This window comes from Sebastes fasciatus, chromosome 11 (assembly GCF_043250625.1).
Source record: "Sebastes fasciatus isolate fSebFas1 chromosome 11, fSebFas1.pri, whole genome shotgun sequence".
Taxonomy (NCBI): domain Eukaryota; kingdom Metazoa; phylum Chordata; class Actinopteri; order Perciformes; family Sebastidae; genus Sebastes; species Sebastes fasciatus.
In genome coordinates this window covers 30,523,517-30,541,868 of record NC_133805.1, presented here as the reverse complement: position 1 = coordinate 30,541,868, position 18,352 = coordinate 30,523,517, and the positions used below count along the sequence as shown (strand labels likewise).

Sequence of the window (18,352 nt, the reverse complement as noted above, 5' to 3'; positions counted from 1 at the left end):
GTTTTCACATTCTTCTACTGATGTCTGTGCCCTTCCCTAAAATCTGACATTCAAACGTACCCCTGGCGAGCTAGATTTGGTACGCCACAAGTTCGAAAGCCAATCACTGTCTAATACGCAATTGCGACACACAGACAGGGAAACAGTCTTGAACACAACACCAGCAAAGAGACCTGAAACCTCCAGCCACAGACCGTATATAAGAAGTGGACGTAGTCACTATGAAGTCACCCATTGGTTTGTGGAGTGCCTCGAGTTCGTCATTTTGTAACCAGAAGTGACACGAGAGGGTGGAGCTAAGTCCAACTGATCACTGAATAAGATATTTTTAGGTGACCAAAAAAGTTAAAATTAACTTCCATGAAGTGAAAACACACGGTGAAAGGGTTAAAGTTCTAACACGAAAACACGGACAACTCCCAGACCGGATAACGCCGTGGTAGCGACCCGTCAATCACAAGGTAGCCCCGCCCTAAAGCATCCCCTGTTTTATGGTCTATCTGACTCTAAATGGGACCATCATTTACTAAATGAACATCATGCTGTATTGAAGAAGACTACAAACTAGAGATTGAGATCATAAACTCATGTTTACAATGTTTACTGAGGTAATAAATCAAGTGAGAAGTAGGCTCATTTTCTCATCGACCTCTATTCAACCAGAGGAGTCGCCCTGCTGGCTATTAGAAAGAATGCACGTTTAAGACACTTCCATATTGGCTTCACTTTTCAGACCCGCCTGCATTCTACACTGAAGTTGGTTACCTTCACCATCACACCATGTGGTTAGATAGTGGCACTGAATGAGCCACAAGCACAACAGCAGCATTCTGAACACCCATGCAACCAGAGATTACGGTCAAGCCAGCCGTCTTTCCTATCTCCATGGTCTAACTAGCTCACTTCATTTAAATCATTTTCCAGATGTTGCTTCGCGAGCGACGTTACTACGTCTGCTCTGCCTGTGTCTGTCTCCGACGTTAGCAGCGGCTGGTTTAACCACGGAGATGCGAGTGACAGCTAGCTTGAGCGCAGTAACCAACGATAATTTCTTGTCCTTCACCTCTCAAACAAAAGCATTAGTGACCCATCCAGATCAGATAACTGTAACTTTATACTTTCATATTGGCAACAGTATAAGGGATGGAGTCTCCTAAAGATATAACATCACATAGCTATCGTCGCCAAAGTACAGCTCCGGGGACGTAGCTGAGACAACTTTTCTATATAGATATATATATGTTTTTCCTCATTTGAGAGGTCATCTAAACACTTGTGGGTTGTAAAAAAAATAAAGATTTGACAGGCTTGTGTGGCAGCTTTGTGGAGTTCCCAGTGTTAGCCGCCATGATGGAACGTGTTTTCCCCTCCAGGCTCTGCGCCAGTCACATGACTGATAATTATGAATAGAGAGGTGTGTGTAACTTCAGTGCAGTTATGTGGAAGAGAACAGAAAAGGTAGACACTAACTTCTTGAGAGCAGTGATGAGGTACATGCTCCTTGGCATCAGCAGGAAGACCTGGTCTGTGAGCACAGCATTGATAATCTTCCTGGCTACATAGTCTGGCTCCAGGATTGGCAGCAGCCTTGGCCACCTGATGAACACAAGAACAAGAATTAAGAGAAAAAAAAAAAACAGCACTGAACAACTTACCAACAATTATTACGTCCCCCGTTTGCCCTCTCTTTGCAATGTCATTTCTGTAAAAGTTCAAAATGACTGAGGATTGTACACTCCGTTGAAGATCCATTGTTATGTGTTTGGTAAGGTATCTAACTATGGACACCTGTCATTACATGCTGAACACAGGTCAAAGAGTTTTAGGGTGTTTTGTGTTGTTCAAAAGGGTACATGTGTGAGAAGTAGAAAGTGACAGGTCAGGTGTTTGGTGCTGGCGTAAAGCATGTGTCCCGATGGCTTCAGGGGGCTGCTGGACGGGTGAAGGCAGGGAGACAGAAATAAAGATTGACACAAGTCTTCAAACACCTTTAAAACATGACCCCAGGACATCCGGGAGTGTGTGTGTGTGTGTGTGTGTGTGTTTGTGTGTATGGGCAGGTAAAAAAAGGAAGAAACTGTCAGTCCAATATCTACCAGCCTGGGTGTCACCACAGAGACCTCAGGCAAGTAGCTCCTCTCTTGATAGAGCTAGGTAAAGTTTGTGTTTTGTATTACTGAAAAGTAGGAAGAAATTAGACGTTAGAAGACGCCTCACAAATATGTCACTTCATTTTTAAAAAGGCTCAATTATTTAATAAAACAGTTGGTCGCTGTAGTTTTTAACACATGTCGGTTGGTTTGGGTTATTTATTGGATTTCTTTACAATAATAATATAAAAGAAAAATCCCCAGACTTATCCTTTAATGTTTAAGACCTACATGTTAGAGGAGATCATTCTCTGAGGGCTCATCATACAAGTGACACATTATGCATAGTCATGTGATCCATGTTGTTTATATAAAACATTGATTAATGCAGCTATAAATAGTATTACCAAAATATCCAAAAAACATAAAGACACAAGTCTTCAAAGTCAGTAGCTGTATATTTGCTGTGTATGACACATGCTCTCACGTTGTGCCACCAGTTAATCTTTAGAAACATATGAATGCAGAATCTGGAGGCAACAGGATACGATTTTTGGTACCTTAAGCGTTCTGGTTTACGTTTGTAGTCCGAGCAGTATTGACCAATCACGTTGAAGCAGGCTTTGGTTGAATGCAGGTAAACAAGCGGAAAGCATTGGCCGAAAAGCAATCTCTGAAGAGCATCGGCTATCATCTGACGATGACTTACGCTTGGGCCAGACTGCCCGTGTGAGCAGTGTGTGACTTAGTGCCTCGCTGAACTGCTAAGAATCCCTTGCTAGGGTTGTCCATAATGGCAGCGTTTCTGCTGACGGCCCTTTCTTTCTTTGTCTTTCATAATGGCCATTTCATTTCATTATAAATGTCATATTTATTTTATGACAGAAAAAGGTTAAGAAGCGTGTGGTAATTTGTAAATAATAGTAATAATCCACCATTACAACCCCGTACTATATTCATTCATGGAGCCTTGCAAGTCACTGCATGTTCTACAACACTGTCCTGTAACTATTTCAGAATAAAAGCCTCGTGTTAACAAATGATGGAATTCTGTCCACAGAATAAAAAAGCTTTTTCATGTCCGTGACATATTTCACAGATACAGCCATTAAAACTGTAGTAATGTTGCTGTTATGATGTCTTTAGTTGCTGTGAACCGCGCAGGCAGTGTGGCTGCTCTAACCTGTTAACATGGACCCCGAAATAAAAAACAACAGGTTCCGGAGCCGCTAGGCGCTACTGAGGTTCCCTGTGTGGCCCGAGCGTTAGCTTTTTATCAGCTAAAAAATAAAACAGAGCAGCAAATAATGGTAATTTTGACCACAGCTGATGAAACGTTGTTGGTATCTACATGGAGGTAAGCCCCTCCTCCTCTACGGCGCATCTAGCACAAGTGACATGAATAAACACAAATGATCCCGCAGTCATATAATAGTCATAATTTGCTTCTGCCCTCTGGGGAAAGAAATTACAGCGTCAGGATAAACTATTAACAAAGTAAGAGAGGCCTGGTGGAGAATTGCAGAGAGGGAGGTCCCGTCACCTCAGATTCAGTGCTTGGTCCTGTGGATTTGTAACTGTGACCAGTGGAGGTCTCTGAACCCTGGTGAGATGTGGTCTTTGCAGTGGTGCAGTTGAGCAAGCCGCCAGCAGAACCAATGGATGCATTTTAATGTGAACTAGTGGAAGAACTGTTGCATTAATAGCAAACAGGCGGGGGTTCTTACCAATATGAATCACTTAAACAGGGAAAGGTGGAAATGGAGGCTTGTCTTTACTAATGAAGCAAATATTAAATAAAGGCATGGCACTCTCATCTGTCTGTGTATTGTAATCTTACAGCTCCACTTCATGCTCCATAAAAATCCTTCTCTCTGTCCCAATCCATTTATATTCTCCGTTTCATTTCATTTTGGTTCCACTTTCTTCCCTTGGAGGTCCCTAGCTTTCATGGCTGTCATGTTCCGAATTGAAATAAAGGACGTCTTACACCTCCTCTTTATTCCTCTCCTCTACCACGACAAGTCAGTCGATCTCACCGGCTCTCCTTCTGAGTACTGGCCATCACAGCCTGGCTATAAAGGCCCACAGCTAGCACTGCTGAGTGGCTTTCTGTATGGGCTGTTACACCCACACAGAAACACCCACACACATCTCAATAAACTCAGGACAAGGAAATCTATAGGAAGCTATTAACACAGATCGTGTTAGACCAATCATTTGAAGCTATCAGAGCGATCCAAAGAGCACCATCACTACAGTTTATAGTGTGTGATTAGTGCTGGTGGCTGCAGCTCTCTCCACAAATAACACAAGATGTCATTTCCACTGGTGACTACATATTAACTTGCCATTTTGAGGGTGCCAAAACTAACAAAAAACTAAAGCAATAACACTTTAACAATACTCTACCCAAATTACAGTCCTATATTTGCTCCCTTCCTCCACTGGTATCTCTCCAGGCAGATAGTGCATGGTTTTATTTGTCCAGTTTTGGAGATATGCATACTACAAAATGCAAAAAGACTAAAACATGATACCATAGTTTTTTCAGGACTTCATGTGCATGTGTGCCTCTGATCAAGGTCTTTTGTCAGGGAGCCATGTAGGCCTCCGGGCCTAACAACCTTTTTGGGGGAAACTGTAGACGTTAAAAAAAAAACAAATGACAGTCAAATCAGTGAAAATCATGTAAAGAGACCCACTTAGTTTGAGCTCCATCAAACATCCCAGTGTTGATGAAGTACGGGCACACAATGGTGGTCTTGACGCCATCTTTCCCAGTTGCCAGCAGCTCCAGACCCACCGACTCTGCGAAACCTACTGCTGCAAACTTACTGGCACAGTAGTCTGCAGGGAGGAGAGAAAAAAACACATGAGCATTTTAAAAGGCATTCAGTCAGTAAGAAAAGGGCTATGTCCACACTCGGCCACTAAATGTGAAAAGCAGTGGCGGCTGGTGACTCATAATATTTGGGGAAACAGGAAGAAAACCAACCACTGGCTACTTATCCCTACTTTTTTTCTTCTTCTTCTTTTCATTGAACAAAAGAAATAGGAAAATAGCTGATCAAATCCCTATTTGTAACTCTGACAAAATAAACGTATGCAGGTTAATGACATCAGTGGTATTCTAGAGAGTGAATGCAGATAAAGGTAAAGGTGACTTTAGAACTTTACTCCCTGACTGAGTCTCAGCAGCCTCCGTCATCGTTTTACAAAAGCTCTGTTTTTCACATCCACACTGACACACACAACATGAGGCCAGTCTGTTTGGATTATGGAGAATTATTCTCTCTGTTGTGAATAGCCCCGAGGGTCGGCATGACATCAAGTTCCTCATCTGTCCATCTCCGCGAGGGTCTGCACACTCACATGCAGCGCAACATTACTATACACACCAGTGACGGCTGGTGACTCAAAGAATTGGGGAGGACAGAAGGAAAACCAACCCACGGTGTCATGTTATCTTATTTAGTTATTTCTTGTATTTAGCACTTGCACCGAACGAAGCCATGAAGTCAGCCAACCTAAAGCAACATCTGATTACAAAGCATCCGGAATATCAGGACCAAAAAAATGGTATTAACATGATTCAAACTGAAATGTGTTTCTGTTTATCACTATCAACGGGTCTGAAGTATCAATTGGAAAGTTTTAGAACACAAAATGATTCCAACGGCATCTAAGAGTACAAATGGTAGTCAGCATCATGCTTAATCTGTGCTACGATAATGAGGGGGTCCTTGGGAAATTTTCTCCCCGTTAAGGGGTCCCTGGCCCCAAAAAGTTTGAGAGCCCCTGACCTAAATTATGTGCTGGTGCACCTAAATGAAAAAAGTTAAGTGCACCAGTGCAACCAATTGAAAAATGTCTGGAGCCCTGTCGGTCAGAAGCTGCCTCAATCAGTCACAAGGAAGGAATCATAGTTTGCACTCTGCTCTACTTTTGTCCTCATTGCTCATCATAAAATATCTTTCCAAATCGCTGACATTATTTCCCCTGTGATCAACTGATTGAGAGGTTAACGCCACGTTGCCGTACAGTCATACCGGAGTAGTTTTAAGGTTACGAGTATGAGTATATGAGCACAGTATCAGACCAATACCTGATACTACTATCGGTAGACTTTGGAATGCTCTAAGGTATCCTATAGAAGACCTGTGGAGAAGAGAGGCAGCCTCTCTTCAAAGTTTTAACACAGTTTGGAACAGTAACAGCAGGACTTTAGAGACGTAGTTCATGTCACCAATTCAGAGACAAAAACAGGTTTGTTATTTTGGTGTTTTGCTTGAATCCGTCTCTGACATTCTTGTCAGTGGGAATATTTCATTGAGGATGCTGCCTGCTGTTTGTTTACTGCTGCCCAGAGGTTGAGTCACTCACAACACTGAGTCAGACAACACTTCTACTGATTTACAAGATCTCAATGAGGACTTTTCTACGAATTGTGTACCCGCAGCAAAATGAGTTACAATAAACATTCACTGACCAGGGGACAGTATTAGCTACTCTGACAGACCCTTGAAACAGTCACTGGACCCTGAATTCCTCCAGGGATGTTGAACTGGCCGTAATGCATTCTAAATATTCTGAAGAGATATGAATGATTTATATGTACAGTCATGATAACTGCAGAGGAAATGTCAATTCACATACATGATCAAAGAATGCTGCACATGGCCTTCACCCTTAATGATCCCAGGGCTGACACATAGAGGCAGACAGCCATTCACACTCAGATTAAGAAGTCAACAATTAACCCAACAACACCTGTGGGAGGAAGCTGCAGGACCTGGAGAAAACCCACGCTGTCATAAAGAGAACATGCAGACTCCACACAGAGGGGCCCATGGGTTCGAACTCAGAACCCGTGAGGCGACCACCGTGCCGCCAATAATGGGGACATAGCTAGCCTAAGTCTAAAGCTTGATACCGGCCTTACGCCAAACGATTTCACTGTCGCAGACATATTTCCAATGTCGGAATAAAATCAGGAGAGTTTTGCTGGAGTTGTGGCGGGCTCCCGTGATCTCGATCATTTAGTGTAAGGTGGTCATAAAACTCAGTTTGAGCTGTCTTAAGTCAGTCTTTTTCTGGTCTTGACGTTCCGATAAAATCAAACCACTTTAATATTATCGTAAGTTCAATGACGCGATCATTGTCAACGACCAATAGGTGCGCTCTCTCCAGCACCAAACAGGAAGCAGCAAGCGGGGTAGAAAGTAAACATGGAGGAACTGGTGGAGTTGTTGAGTGAACAAGAGTGCCTCTTTGACATGTCCTCCCATGTGGAGAAGGAAAAAAACTGCAGTGAGTATGCTATATGCTATAGCTAGCTAGCTAACCACTGTCCCAAACGGGGCTACTTGCAAGCTAACGTTAGCTACTGGAATGTTTGCTATTAGCCTACGAGCTAATCGGACGTCTCAGCTGAAGATTGCTGGTTTCAATCATGTAAATCTGGCTACAGTACTCACTCTCTCTCTTCCTCTCACATATACACGTGTGTGTGTGTTTGTGTGTGTGTGTGTGTGTGTGTGTGGATCTATATAATTGGACAGATATATAACTTTTTACGGATGGGTCAGGACAAAACTAAACTAAATGACACCCAAACACAAACTGGCTAACATGAACATGATGTCACAGTGAATGAAGGAGGTGACATTAAAAACGGTAGTTCGACCATTAGACTACAAATTTTCACCTGGATTTTTCTACGTACAAAAACTTGATGCTGCGACATAACTTACATGCATGACATGATTAGGAGGAGAAAACACACACCTGCCAATCCATTGACTCCTATGAGTCCAGCAGTGCTAGCGATGCTGACAAGATGGCCGTGATTGTTGGCAATCATGGCAGGAAGGAAGGCCTTGTAGGTCTGAGCGGAGAGAGACACAGAAAACAACAAACTAAATATAGAAACCTAAACAAGGGTTTCATTGTACAGTTCAGAGGACAACCACTATCAAAGTACACCATTTTAAACACACTGCAAGATGTTTGCATTCATTATCTGCATTATTTTGTACCAAAAACAAACAAAAAAAAGGTCAAAGGAAAATGAAGTTAAATGTTTCGAGAGCTTTGACTGACTGACCCAGAAGTGAGCCATGGTGTTGACCTCCACCGTCTTCTCAATCAGGGAATCAGGAGCGTCCATGAACTTCTTTCCCGTCACGATCCCGGCATTGTTCACCAGAATGCTGACGTCACCCACCTCTCGCTTCACCTGCATGGAGCAAAGGAAAATGTCTGTCATGTATGATAAAACCCCATTTTGTGAAAAGTAGGGCTGTCAAAGTCAAATCCATAATAATACGTTAAAGCACTTTTAACGCCACTAAACTTTTTTAGGTTGTGGCGGGCTCAGCTTTAAAGCCAAAGATACTGGTATCATATGAAACTAGAAAACCTAATGAATCCATTGGTACTAACCATGTCATACTAGCTTGTCAGGAAGGAGGTTAAATAACGCTCCAAACTTGCGCTCAATTTTGGCGAGGAGAAACTGGCATGGCCATTATCAAAGGGGACCCTTGACCTCTGACCTCTAGATATGTGAATGAAAATGGGTTCTATGGGTACCCACGAGTCTCCCCTTTACAGACATGCCCACTTTATGATAATCACATGCAGTTTGGGGCAAGTCATAGTCAAGTCAGCACACTGACACACTGACAGCTGTTGTTGCCTGTTGGGCTGCAGTTTGCCATGTTATGATTTGAGCATATTGTTTTATGCTAAATGCAGTACCTGTGAGGGTTTCTGGATAATATTTGTAATTTTTTTGTGTTGTTAATTGATTTCCAATAATACATATATACACACATTTGCAAAAAGCAGCATATTTCTCCACTCCCATGTTGATAAGAGTATTAAAAACTTGACAAATGTCCCTTGAAGGTACATTTTGAACAGATAAAAAATGCCTGATTAATTTGTGATTAACTATGGACAATCATGCGATTAATTGCAATTAAATATTTAATCGATTGACAGCCCTAGTAAAAAAGACAGAGCTCCTAAGTATGCACATTTTTACTTGAAACGTTACCAAGCAGAAGAATGTTGAGACCCTGCATCGAGTCACCATTCCAGGAATTAGGCTGTTTACATTGTACATGAAATGTCTCATCACCAGATATGAATTCCTTCCGATATTGAGCAGACTACGATTGATCTGCTCAATCTTGTTTGTACCAATCAATAACATGTCTGCTGCTCTTTCACCAAGTGCAATCCCCTTTACAAGTTGAAAGGCAATATATATATATATATATATATATATATATATTGATATATATCAATATATATATATATATATATATATATATATTGATATATATCAATATATATATATATATATATATATAGATATATATCAATATATATCTATATATATATATATATATATATCTATATATATATATATATATATATATATCTATATTGATATATATCAATATAGATATATATATATATATATATATCTATATTGATATATATCAATATAGATATATATATATATATATCTATATTGATATATATCAATATATATATATATATATATATATCTATATTGATATATATCAATATAGATATATATATATATATATCTATCTATATTGATATATATCAATATAGATATATATATATATATATCGATATATATATCTATATTGATATATAATCTATATATATATATATATCTATATATATATAGATATATATAGATATATATCTATATATATATAGATATATATATATATATATAGATATATCTATATCTATATCTATAGATATAGATATATCTATATAGATATATATATATATATCTATATATATATATAGATATATATATATCTATATATATATATATCCTGAAAACCCTTTTGGTCTTCACCAACACAAAGAGAGATCAAAGTCCGTGACCTCTGCAGGCAGATAGATCAAAGCACAGGAAACCCTAGGCATGCGGAAATCACTGTGACCTGAGTCAAAGGTGAACCATCTGTTTTGGTTCCCCATGCACGACAGTCCTCATTATGTCAGGCACAAGAGAGTGTAGATACGTAGGATTTGCTGGAGGGTGACCTGGCTGATGTTTTTTTTGTGCTGTTTTATGTTTTTGTTATTCTGTTGATTGTTTGGAGCATGTGATGCAAAACTAATTTCTGTGTGAATGGACAATAAAGTTTTATCTTATACAAATAAAATGTCAAAAGGTCATGCTATCCCCCCCAAGATGAAATACACTTCCTAAACACATGCGTCTTCGCTAAAACCTTACTATTTAGAACACTTCCGCATAAACAGTCTCATGCTTACGCAGGCACGCTACTCGTCTTTTAAATAGTCAGGTATTAGAGAAGGTGCATGTGTTTGTGAAGTAGTGAGCATACGGCTGGATAAATGAGACTTGGATTATACTGCATGAGTTGTGTGAGAGTTTGTAAACGGATGTTTTGACATAGTTTTGCTGTTGTTAAACGCGGCCCCCCATTTACTTCAATTCATCCAGGATTTACTGAGAGAAAAAGTTTTTTTCAAGGTAACACGGGGTGAGTAGTTGATATACAAATGGTCATTTTGTGGGTGAAGTATTCCTTTAACCCCTTGACACTCCAACAGCCTGCCAGCAGGCTGGCCGCTATTCTATCTTTCGGAGGTTGTTCGGGCTGAGTTTTCAAGCTAGAGTGAAGATGTCAGGAAGATCACTAAATAACGCTACGAAGTTATGCAAAATTTTGGCGAGGGAAAACTGGCATGGCAATATTCAAAGGGGTCCCTTGACCTCTGACCTCAAGATATGTGAATGAAAATGGGTTCTATGGGTACCCACGAGTCTCCCCTTTACAGACATGCCCACTTTATGATAATCACATGCAGGTTTTTGAATGCAGTATAAAAGTGTTATTTTCTCCTATTCTAAAATGTTGTATTTGAATATTTCTGCATCCTGGGGTCCCTAAACAGTCTTGAATTACATAAATTGTGTATCAATGTAAAGCCGAGAATCTTGTGGATCCAATGAGTCCAACTGTATTCCTGTGTGATGATGTTAGTCCCCATAGGAACCATTTCATTGCAGTGAGACCATTTTTTGAAACTTGACCTCACTGTAAAAAATGACCTGTGGTGACCTCTAGGATCATCACAGCCTCATGAAACTTTACAGCCACAAACTAAAGACCTAGAGCATTCAGAGGATGGATGGTTTTCCTAGCTAGATTGACAATAAGAAGATTTCTGAGCAGTTGACACAACAGAAGTGCTCGCCATCCAATCGCCAAAAAATGCAATTCTAGCAGAAATCTCCAAATGTAAAGACGTTTTTGATCCCAAATCACAGCATGGCCTTTTCTATGGTGTTCCTCAAGGTCTTGGTGTCTTAATGTGGTATTTTGGAGTGATTGTTCATCATTTTTATCAATTCGAGTGGTAATTTTTTTTTTAAATTTAGCACCAAATCCGTGTAACAAATGATATCAACCCAAAAATTGCTGCAACAACTTATGGGCATAATAGAGGAGGGGAATTGCCATCAAAAACTCACATCATCATGTTCTATGCTCTTATACACTTTCACAATTTATTTTAATTGCTTAATCCATATTTATTTCTTATTAATGACTAGAACAAGTTGAAACACAGTGCTGAGCTGCATCTCAAATTAATCTTCAGGTTCCCAGCTTTCAGATGATGTACACCACTTCTATGTGACATCTACTGCTGACTATTGATCTACCCCTCTAAAAAGAAAGAGGGGTGAATGGGAAGGATTTAACCAGAAAACAGAAGAGGTACAGTTTGGTCGGTCATCAAGTGATTCAATGAATGAACATGAATTAGTGGCAGCTGACATGAGCTGATGGGAGAAGCTGCTACCTGAATGATTTGTACACTGCTCTTCTAAAGACAAGAGAGATCTAGTGTTTGTGTATTCTGTTATGTAAAGTTTGCACTACAGGTTTTTACTGAGGACTCCTGATGGCTCTGTCGCACACTTCCAGTCTGATCTAAAATTAGCATTTCTCTTGACCCTAGGGCAAAAAAACTGCCAGTTGTCAGTTACTAATAAACATAGGTGGGAGACGAGGTGCCTTATTTGACACTGATGAGGTATTTTACACTGATCTCTAGTAGAGATAATGTTGGCTGGAAGGCATCTGTCTGCTGAGCACAGGATCCTATGTTGCCACGTAACAACCACAGTGGTGGTGGCAGTTCAGATCCTGCTCTCTGTATTCACCTGGCCCCACCCACATTTAGTCAATAAAGTGTCTATTTACACAACAGTTATCCCTCCCCTGCCTCAAGGACACACACACATGCACACACATGCACACACATGCTGCTAGACTCCAATCCAGAAATGTATTTATGCATGTGTGGACTTTCAGCATGCAGCATAAAGTTGCAACATTTGTCGGACTTTAGCACTAAATGTTATCACATCCATGATCCTGAAAGCAGATCCATGGCACACCTATTAATCTCCCATGGCTAGGTAGGGCTGATAATGCACGGCCTTTTCCTGGAAACTCCCTGATTTACATACTATTAAACATAAACTGGGTTATTTTTAGTCCCGGAACTTTTCATGGAACTAAAAGATTTCTTCAGCCCACTGTTTTCTTTGTTTCCACTGCGGTTAAAGACCTGTGAAGATTAGGCAAATTAGTCCGCTGACGTATGAACAAAGCAACATGACACGAGACGAGGGCTGCTGGTGGTTGCAGCAGTAAACACACTCTGCAGCCTGCAGTCCAGTGTGTCCGCATGTTTCATCTAAAAAACACGCTGGAAAAATATAAACTTTTAAACGTTATATCTCACTGCGACAACATTTACTGCTGCACATTGGCTGTAATGAATGAAATGGAGCAGAGGAAAATGAAACTAAGAGCGTCTGTCTCCACAGTAAATCATCTGTTGAGTGTTTGAGCGTTATTTATTTGAGCTTTAAAACGTCAAAGCCGTGAAACAATCAGACAATAACTTATCTTTCTCTCATCCACAGCACCACCGCAACATCTCCCTCTTCTAACACTACCACTCGCCTTTGTGATCTCCCTCTGTTTTCTCTCTCTTTTTTTTCTCAATGAGTCGGGAGGCCGACAGCAAGCCTAACTTTACTTCCAATGTTATCAAACCAAACAAAGAAAAAGTCCCCCCTTCCCTCGTCCTAAAATGAACTCAAATCGATACTAGAGTACTTCCTTGTTTATGAATGATGCTGTACACAAGTTAAAGCAGCGGTGCTGTGTGTTTCACCAATTGCTACAGTCATCCCTGCAAACTCTACCCTGAAAGTTCCAGTGCTTTCAGAAAGTATTACCCCCACCAACCAGGGCCGCTTCGGGGGGTAAAAAGGCCTATAAAATGTCCCCAAAACGTAATTTAGACCCTGGTCCCTACGGTCAAGTTCCTCAAAAGGTTCTTAGTTCCGGGGGGAAATTCTTGCGGTGCAAACGGGGCTATAAACACACAGTTTGCTGTTCATTAGGTCTGACTAGACCCGTTTAAAGAGAGAGTTGCGACACTTCCATAGACTTCTGTTGTAATCAGAAAAAGGTGGAAGCAACGCGTGTTGAGGGGCAACCAATAGTTCCAAACACTGCATTTTAACGCATTAGCTGACTTCTCGTGATTCCTTTATGTAGCCAGCTTTAGTTCATGTTTATCGTTTATATTCATTTTAAACAGTTTCTTCTGCATCTCAGTTGTTACCCTGCACTATATTCATTTTTAACAGTTTCTTCATCTCCTGTTATTTTTATATTTATATTTTTATCCTGTTAGACATTTGTGTAAAACTGTCATAATAAGCGTATGACTTCTTGACTTGTGGCCAAAAATATGTTTTGTGAGGTCACAGTGACCTTGACCTTAGAGCACCAAAGGCTGTCGCCGGCGCGGAGGTATAATATAAACTGTTGGTTTACAACCCATCTGATTGTCTGACCTCTCCAGCTAGGTAGCCCTGTACAGAAGCTAAGTAGTAGTACTTGGTCAGAAGATAGAGTTGTAAATAGTGTAGTGGGAACTTTACCTGGTCAGCCACTCTGTAAACCTCGTTCTTGTCGCTGCAGTCACACACATAGTAGTGGACTCTGCTGGCTCCGCTCTGTTTAACCAATCTAGCCGTCTCCTTCATCCCGTCCTGGTTGATATCCCACAACACCAGCACGGTGTCAAGAGCTGCAAACTCCTGAGCCATGAGGCGACCGATCCCGCTACCTGCCCCCGAGATCAGCACCACCTCACCAGATATGTTCTTCTTCTTCCTGGGCACAAAGAGGTGGACGAAAGATTCCACATTGTACCAGATGGACAACAGGAGGACTTGCATGGTTTCCATGAAGAAGTTCATGGTGGATCTAGGAAGGAAGGATGGAAGGAAGGGAAAGACAGAGAACACATTAGAGTGAAACATGATGGGACATCAGGGTGAACTCGAGCAATATAATAAAGTTGATTCAAACAAGATGGCTGTGTCCTCAACAATGTGAACAGTAGCGTTACTTTTTGCAATTCTACTATGAACAGGAAGTAAGGACTTTATAACAGATCTTTTGACAGCAGCCCTGTGGGAAATCAGCTGTGGATTGATCTCAACATGGCTGCCGGGTCTCAAACTTTCTCATTTTACAGCTAAACAGTACACTACAAGATGTGTCTGAAAAAATTTGAGCAGAGAAATAGGCATTACATTAACAGAATATTGAATCATATTCTGATCAGCGCTGCCTAGTTTGACCGTTTGATCGGAGTTCACGAGTGATTGAAAGCTGCTCAGAGACGGCAGACCTCAGATCAGCTCTGACTGGTTGTTCTCCTCCGGTCTGTGAAATCTTGCAGATGCCGTTAGGAGTACCAGAGGACACAGAGGCACATGTTTTTTTTCAGATTACCTGTCTCTTGCACTACTGTCAGGATATAGTGACTTACTTTTATACAAATAACTTTTTAAAATCATGTTTGCGCCATTTCTACCTACTGCTGCTTTAATTGACTAATCTAATAATGAGCTTATCATTTCAGAACCAGATTTAACCATCTAGGTCAGTGTATCTTTTGGTCATTCGATTTTCCTTTCACAAACGGATTATTAAAAAACAGAAAATGAGTGTGTGAGAGTGTGTCTCTCCCTGAGACACACTCTCTTAATGTTTAAAAAAAAAAACTATGTACTGATCCAGGTCCACCACCTTCAGTTACACAGCAGCACCGTGCTTCTTTTCTCTTTTATATAGCACCGTCCTCATACGCGCTCTTACTTTGTAAATGGCAAATTCAGGTTGCAGAAGATTTTTTTGTTTTTAGAAATAGAAAATGAAAATCAACCTGTTTTTTTAAGTTTAGTTCATCCCTTTTTGACCCTGATGAATAAAAAACGCCTTGTATTTTGATATTATGTTTTTGTATTTTAAAACGAAAAATCAAATAACCACTCATTTTATTGTTTTTTAATATCCTTTTGTGAAAAGATAATCGAATGACCAAAAGATACACTGCCCCCCATCTGCATAGTTTTCTGAAAATATCTTGCATGTAATTTAAGACTAAGTGATATAATACATTCACTTTTAAGGAAAACTAACTGAAACACAGCAAGGTTCTTTTCTCTCTCATAAATGGCACTGTCCTCATACGCGCTCTTACTTTGTAAATGGCAACTTCCGGTCGCAGAAGATGAAATAAAACGGGGCTTTTTTTTTAATCTCTGTCTTCTAGTGATTTTATTTTTTGGTTTTTAGAAAATGAAAATCAACCCGTTTTTTACGTTTAGTTTAACCCCTTTTGATCCTGATGAATAAAAAAAGCTTTTTATTTTGATATATTTTTTTGTATTTTTAAAACTAAAATCAAATAACCACATTAATTTTTGTTTTTTAATATCCGTTTGTGAACCAAAAGATATACTGACTCCCATCTGCATGGTTTTCTACAAATGTATTGCATGCAATTTAAGACTAAGTCATATAATACATTCACTTTTAAGGATAACTGAAAACTAACTGAAAACTAACTAACTGGGTCCTCATCTCAGCCACTAACTACATATAGATAACACAGTCATTTAAGTAAACAAACATGTAACGACTGTGTGTTTGTTCTCAGGATCAGCCTGGTTAATACCTTTATCAGTTATCACTGAGCGATAAACAAGACAAACAAAGACTTCTTACAAGATAGCGGTAAATAAGCGACAGATAGGCGGGACTGTTTGTCTGTTTAATCGAGTTAATAGAGTTTGTAACTTACCCAGACAGCAGTGCTCCACTGAGCTACAGTAGGAGGATGTTTAGATGTAGAGGAGCCTTAGCCTGCTGGCAGCGAGTCTGACTAACGTTTATCAGCTGGCTTTAACCGAGACCTTTGCTCGCCACACATCCGCTAACGTTACGACACACTGGCTCTGCTCTAAGCAATACCTGCGTTATCGCGTCGAAGTTGATAAAAGAAGCGAGATAAAGGCGGTGACTGTATCGTGGTGTTAGTGATATAGACCGGAGTTCAGTGCGGTTTCCCGGGAGAGGCTCGGCCGTTTGTTGTAGCCGCGGGACAAACAAAGTCTCATCAAACACCAGCTGAAGGATGATGCTCAGCGAGAAGGCCCGGATGTTAACACGTGACTGCAATCAACCACTCACAGACCCGCGCGTCTCCTGGGACACACAAGGCATTGTGGGACTTGGAGTTTCACTTTTGGTAACACTTTTATAACGGGTACATTGATTGTTGGTTAAACTTAGTTGATAGTTATTTTATTGTCAACAAAGAATTAAATTAATTAATAATTATTAGTAATGCTGTAATTTATGTTATTGTAACAGTTTATTGTTGCACACATACAATTTTATATACTATATTATATGTATTTGTTAATGATTACGAAATTATTTGTAAACATTTAAGAAATTGTTTGTAAAATATCTATAAACATTACATAGATAGATATTTGTAACACTTTGTTAATGGTTAATAATTGGTTTGTGAACCGTCTATAAACATTATTTGGATGGTTATTATAAAGTTACAACTGATGATTATAATACATTGTTAAATGGTTAATAAATACCTTGTAAAGCATCTATCTATGTTTGTATATGTTTTACAAATGAGGTCTTAAAGGTTTACAAATCATTTGGTAATCACTAACAAATACTTAATATAGTATATAAAATGTTAGAATGTCTGCAACAATAAACTGTTAATAAACACTTACAATATAAAAACTAATTATTTCATACTGTCGTATCTTTTCTGCGACAGTGCTGTTGAAGTGATGATGAAGGATGCTCCGAGGACACTGTTCTTGCTGGTAAATAGAGTTTATTACAAACAAGCCACACATGTCATACGAACGTCTATAGCAGTCCGGAGGCCTCAGGTCGAATATGAAAGTCCTGCAGCTTGGGGGCCCGCGCCCACCTTATATCGGGTTCAGGCCCTCCAATCACCGAGCTAAGATATGAACTCATGTCTTAGGTATCTCCTACATGTTTATCTTTCAGCCCCTGGCCTTTGCCCTACTTCTTTCACATATGTTTACCATTAGGGGCCTCTCAGTCCGGCATCAGACCTGAAAATATACCACATATTCCCCCCTTCGAGACTTAACAAAGTCTCGAAAAAATAAGAGAAGAAACATACAGGTGTATTAACATGACAAATTTAACAACCTGTCCTTATTACCATTGAAACAACTTTATGGAGTATAAAAGTGAGAGTGAAAAACCTGTCAGGCAGCTAATCTTTCTTGAACAATGTATTAAACAATGTATACAGGAAAATTCTCTCACGGTCCCTCTGCCAAGGCGACCATACATAATACTCCATAATACTGAAATACAGAATTTTAGCAATTTGTATATGGAACTGATTTAAGCAATGCATATGGAACTCTCAGCAAATTAAAACAAAACAAATGTCCAAAGTCAGGCTGGTCGACCCATCGCACCCTTCTATGAACCTTTTCCTGCCTACCCCACTGTCCCTAAACATCGAGAAAAAGAAAAAGAAAACATCTGAGGTCCCATTATATTTAGAAACCATCATTTCTCAAGCATGTAATACACAAAAAAGAAAATTCCTTTTCAATAACACTAAGGTAACATCTCAGAGAAGACATAAGACTGTATAACGCTGTAGTTTCTCAGCCGCCTTGACGCCGGTGTAGTATCGATGACGTCTTGACTCTGGATGTTGTATCGACAGTCCACGTTCAGAGTTCTTCAGGC

At 39.9% G+C, this 18,352-nt stretch overlaps 1 protein-coding gene across 2 annotated transcripts in view; it reads right to left on the bottom strand.

Moving 5' to 3' along the window:
• Window positions 1-16,723, bottom strand: part of LOC141777722 (epidermal retinol dehydrogenase 2-like) — a 38,350-nt gene extending 21,627 nt beyond the window's left edge. The window contains exons 1-6 of one of the 2 annotated variants that reach the window (XM_074652238.1): window positions 16,374-16,723; window positions 14,158-14,485; window positions 8,200-8,331; window positions 7,881-7,980; window positions 4,796-4,940; window positions 1,471-1,596 (exon numbers count right to left, since the gene is read on the bottom strand). In XM_074652238.1, coding sequence (XP_074508339.1) covers window positions 1,471-1,596; window positions 4,796-4,940; window positions 7,881-7,980; window positions 8,200-8,331; window positions 14,158-14,478 — 824 coding nt within the window. In that variant the 5' untranslated portion in view covers window positions 14,479-14,485; window positions 16,374-16,723. The remainder of the gene's footprint in view (window positions 1-1,470; window positions 1,597-4,795; window positions 4,941-7,880; window positions 7,981-8,199; window positions 8,332-14,157; window positions 14,486-16,373) is intronic. The other variant, XM_074652239.1, reaches the window with a different exon arrangement.
• Between the last annotated feature and the right edge of the window lie 1,629 nt (window positions 16,724-18,352).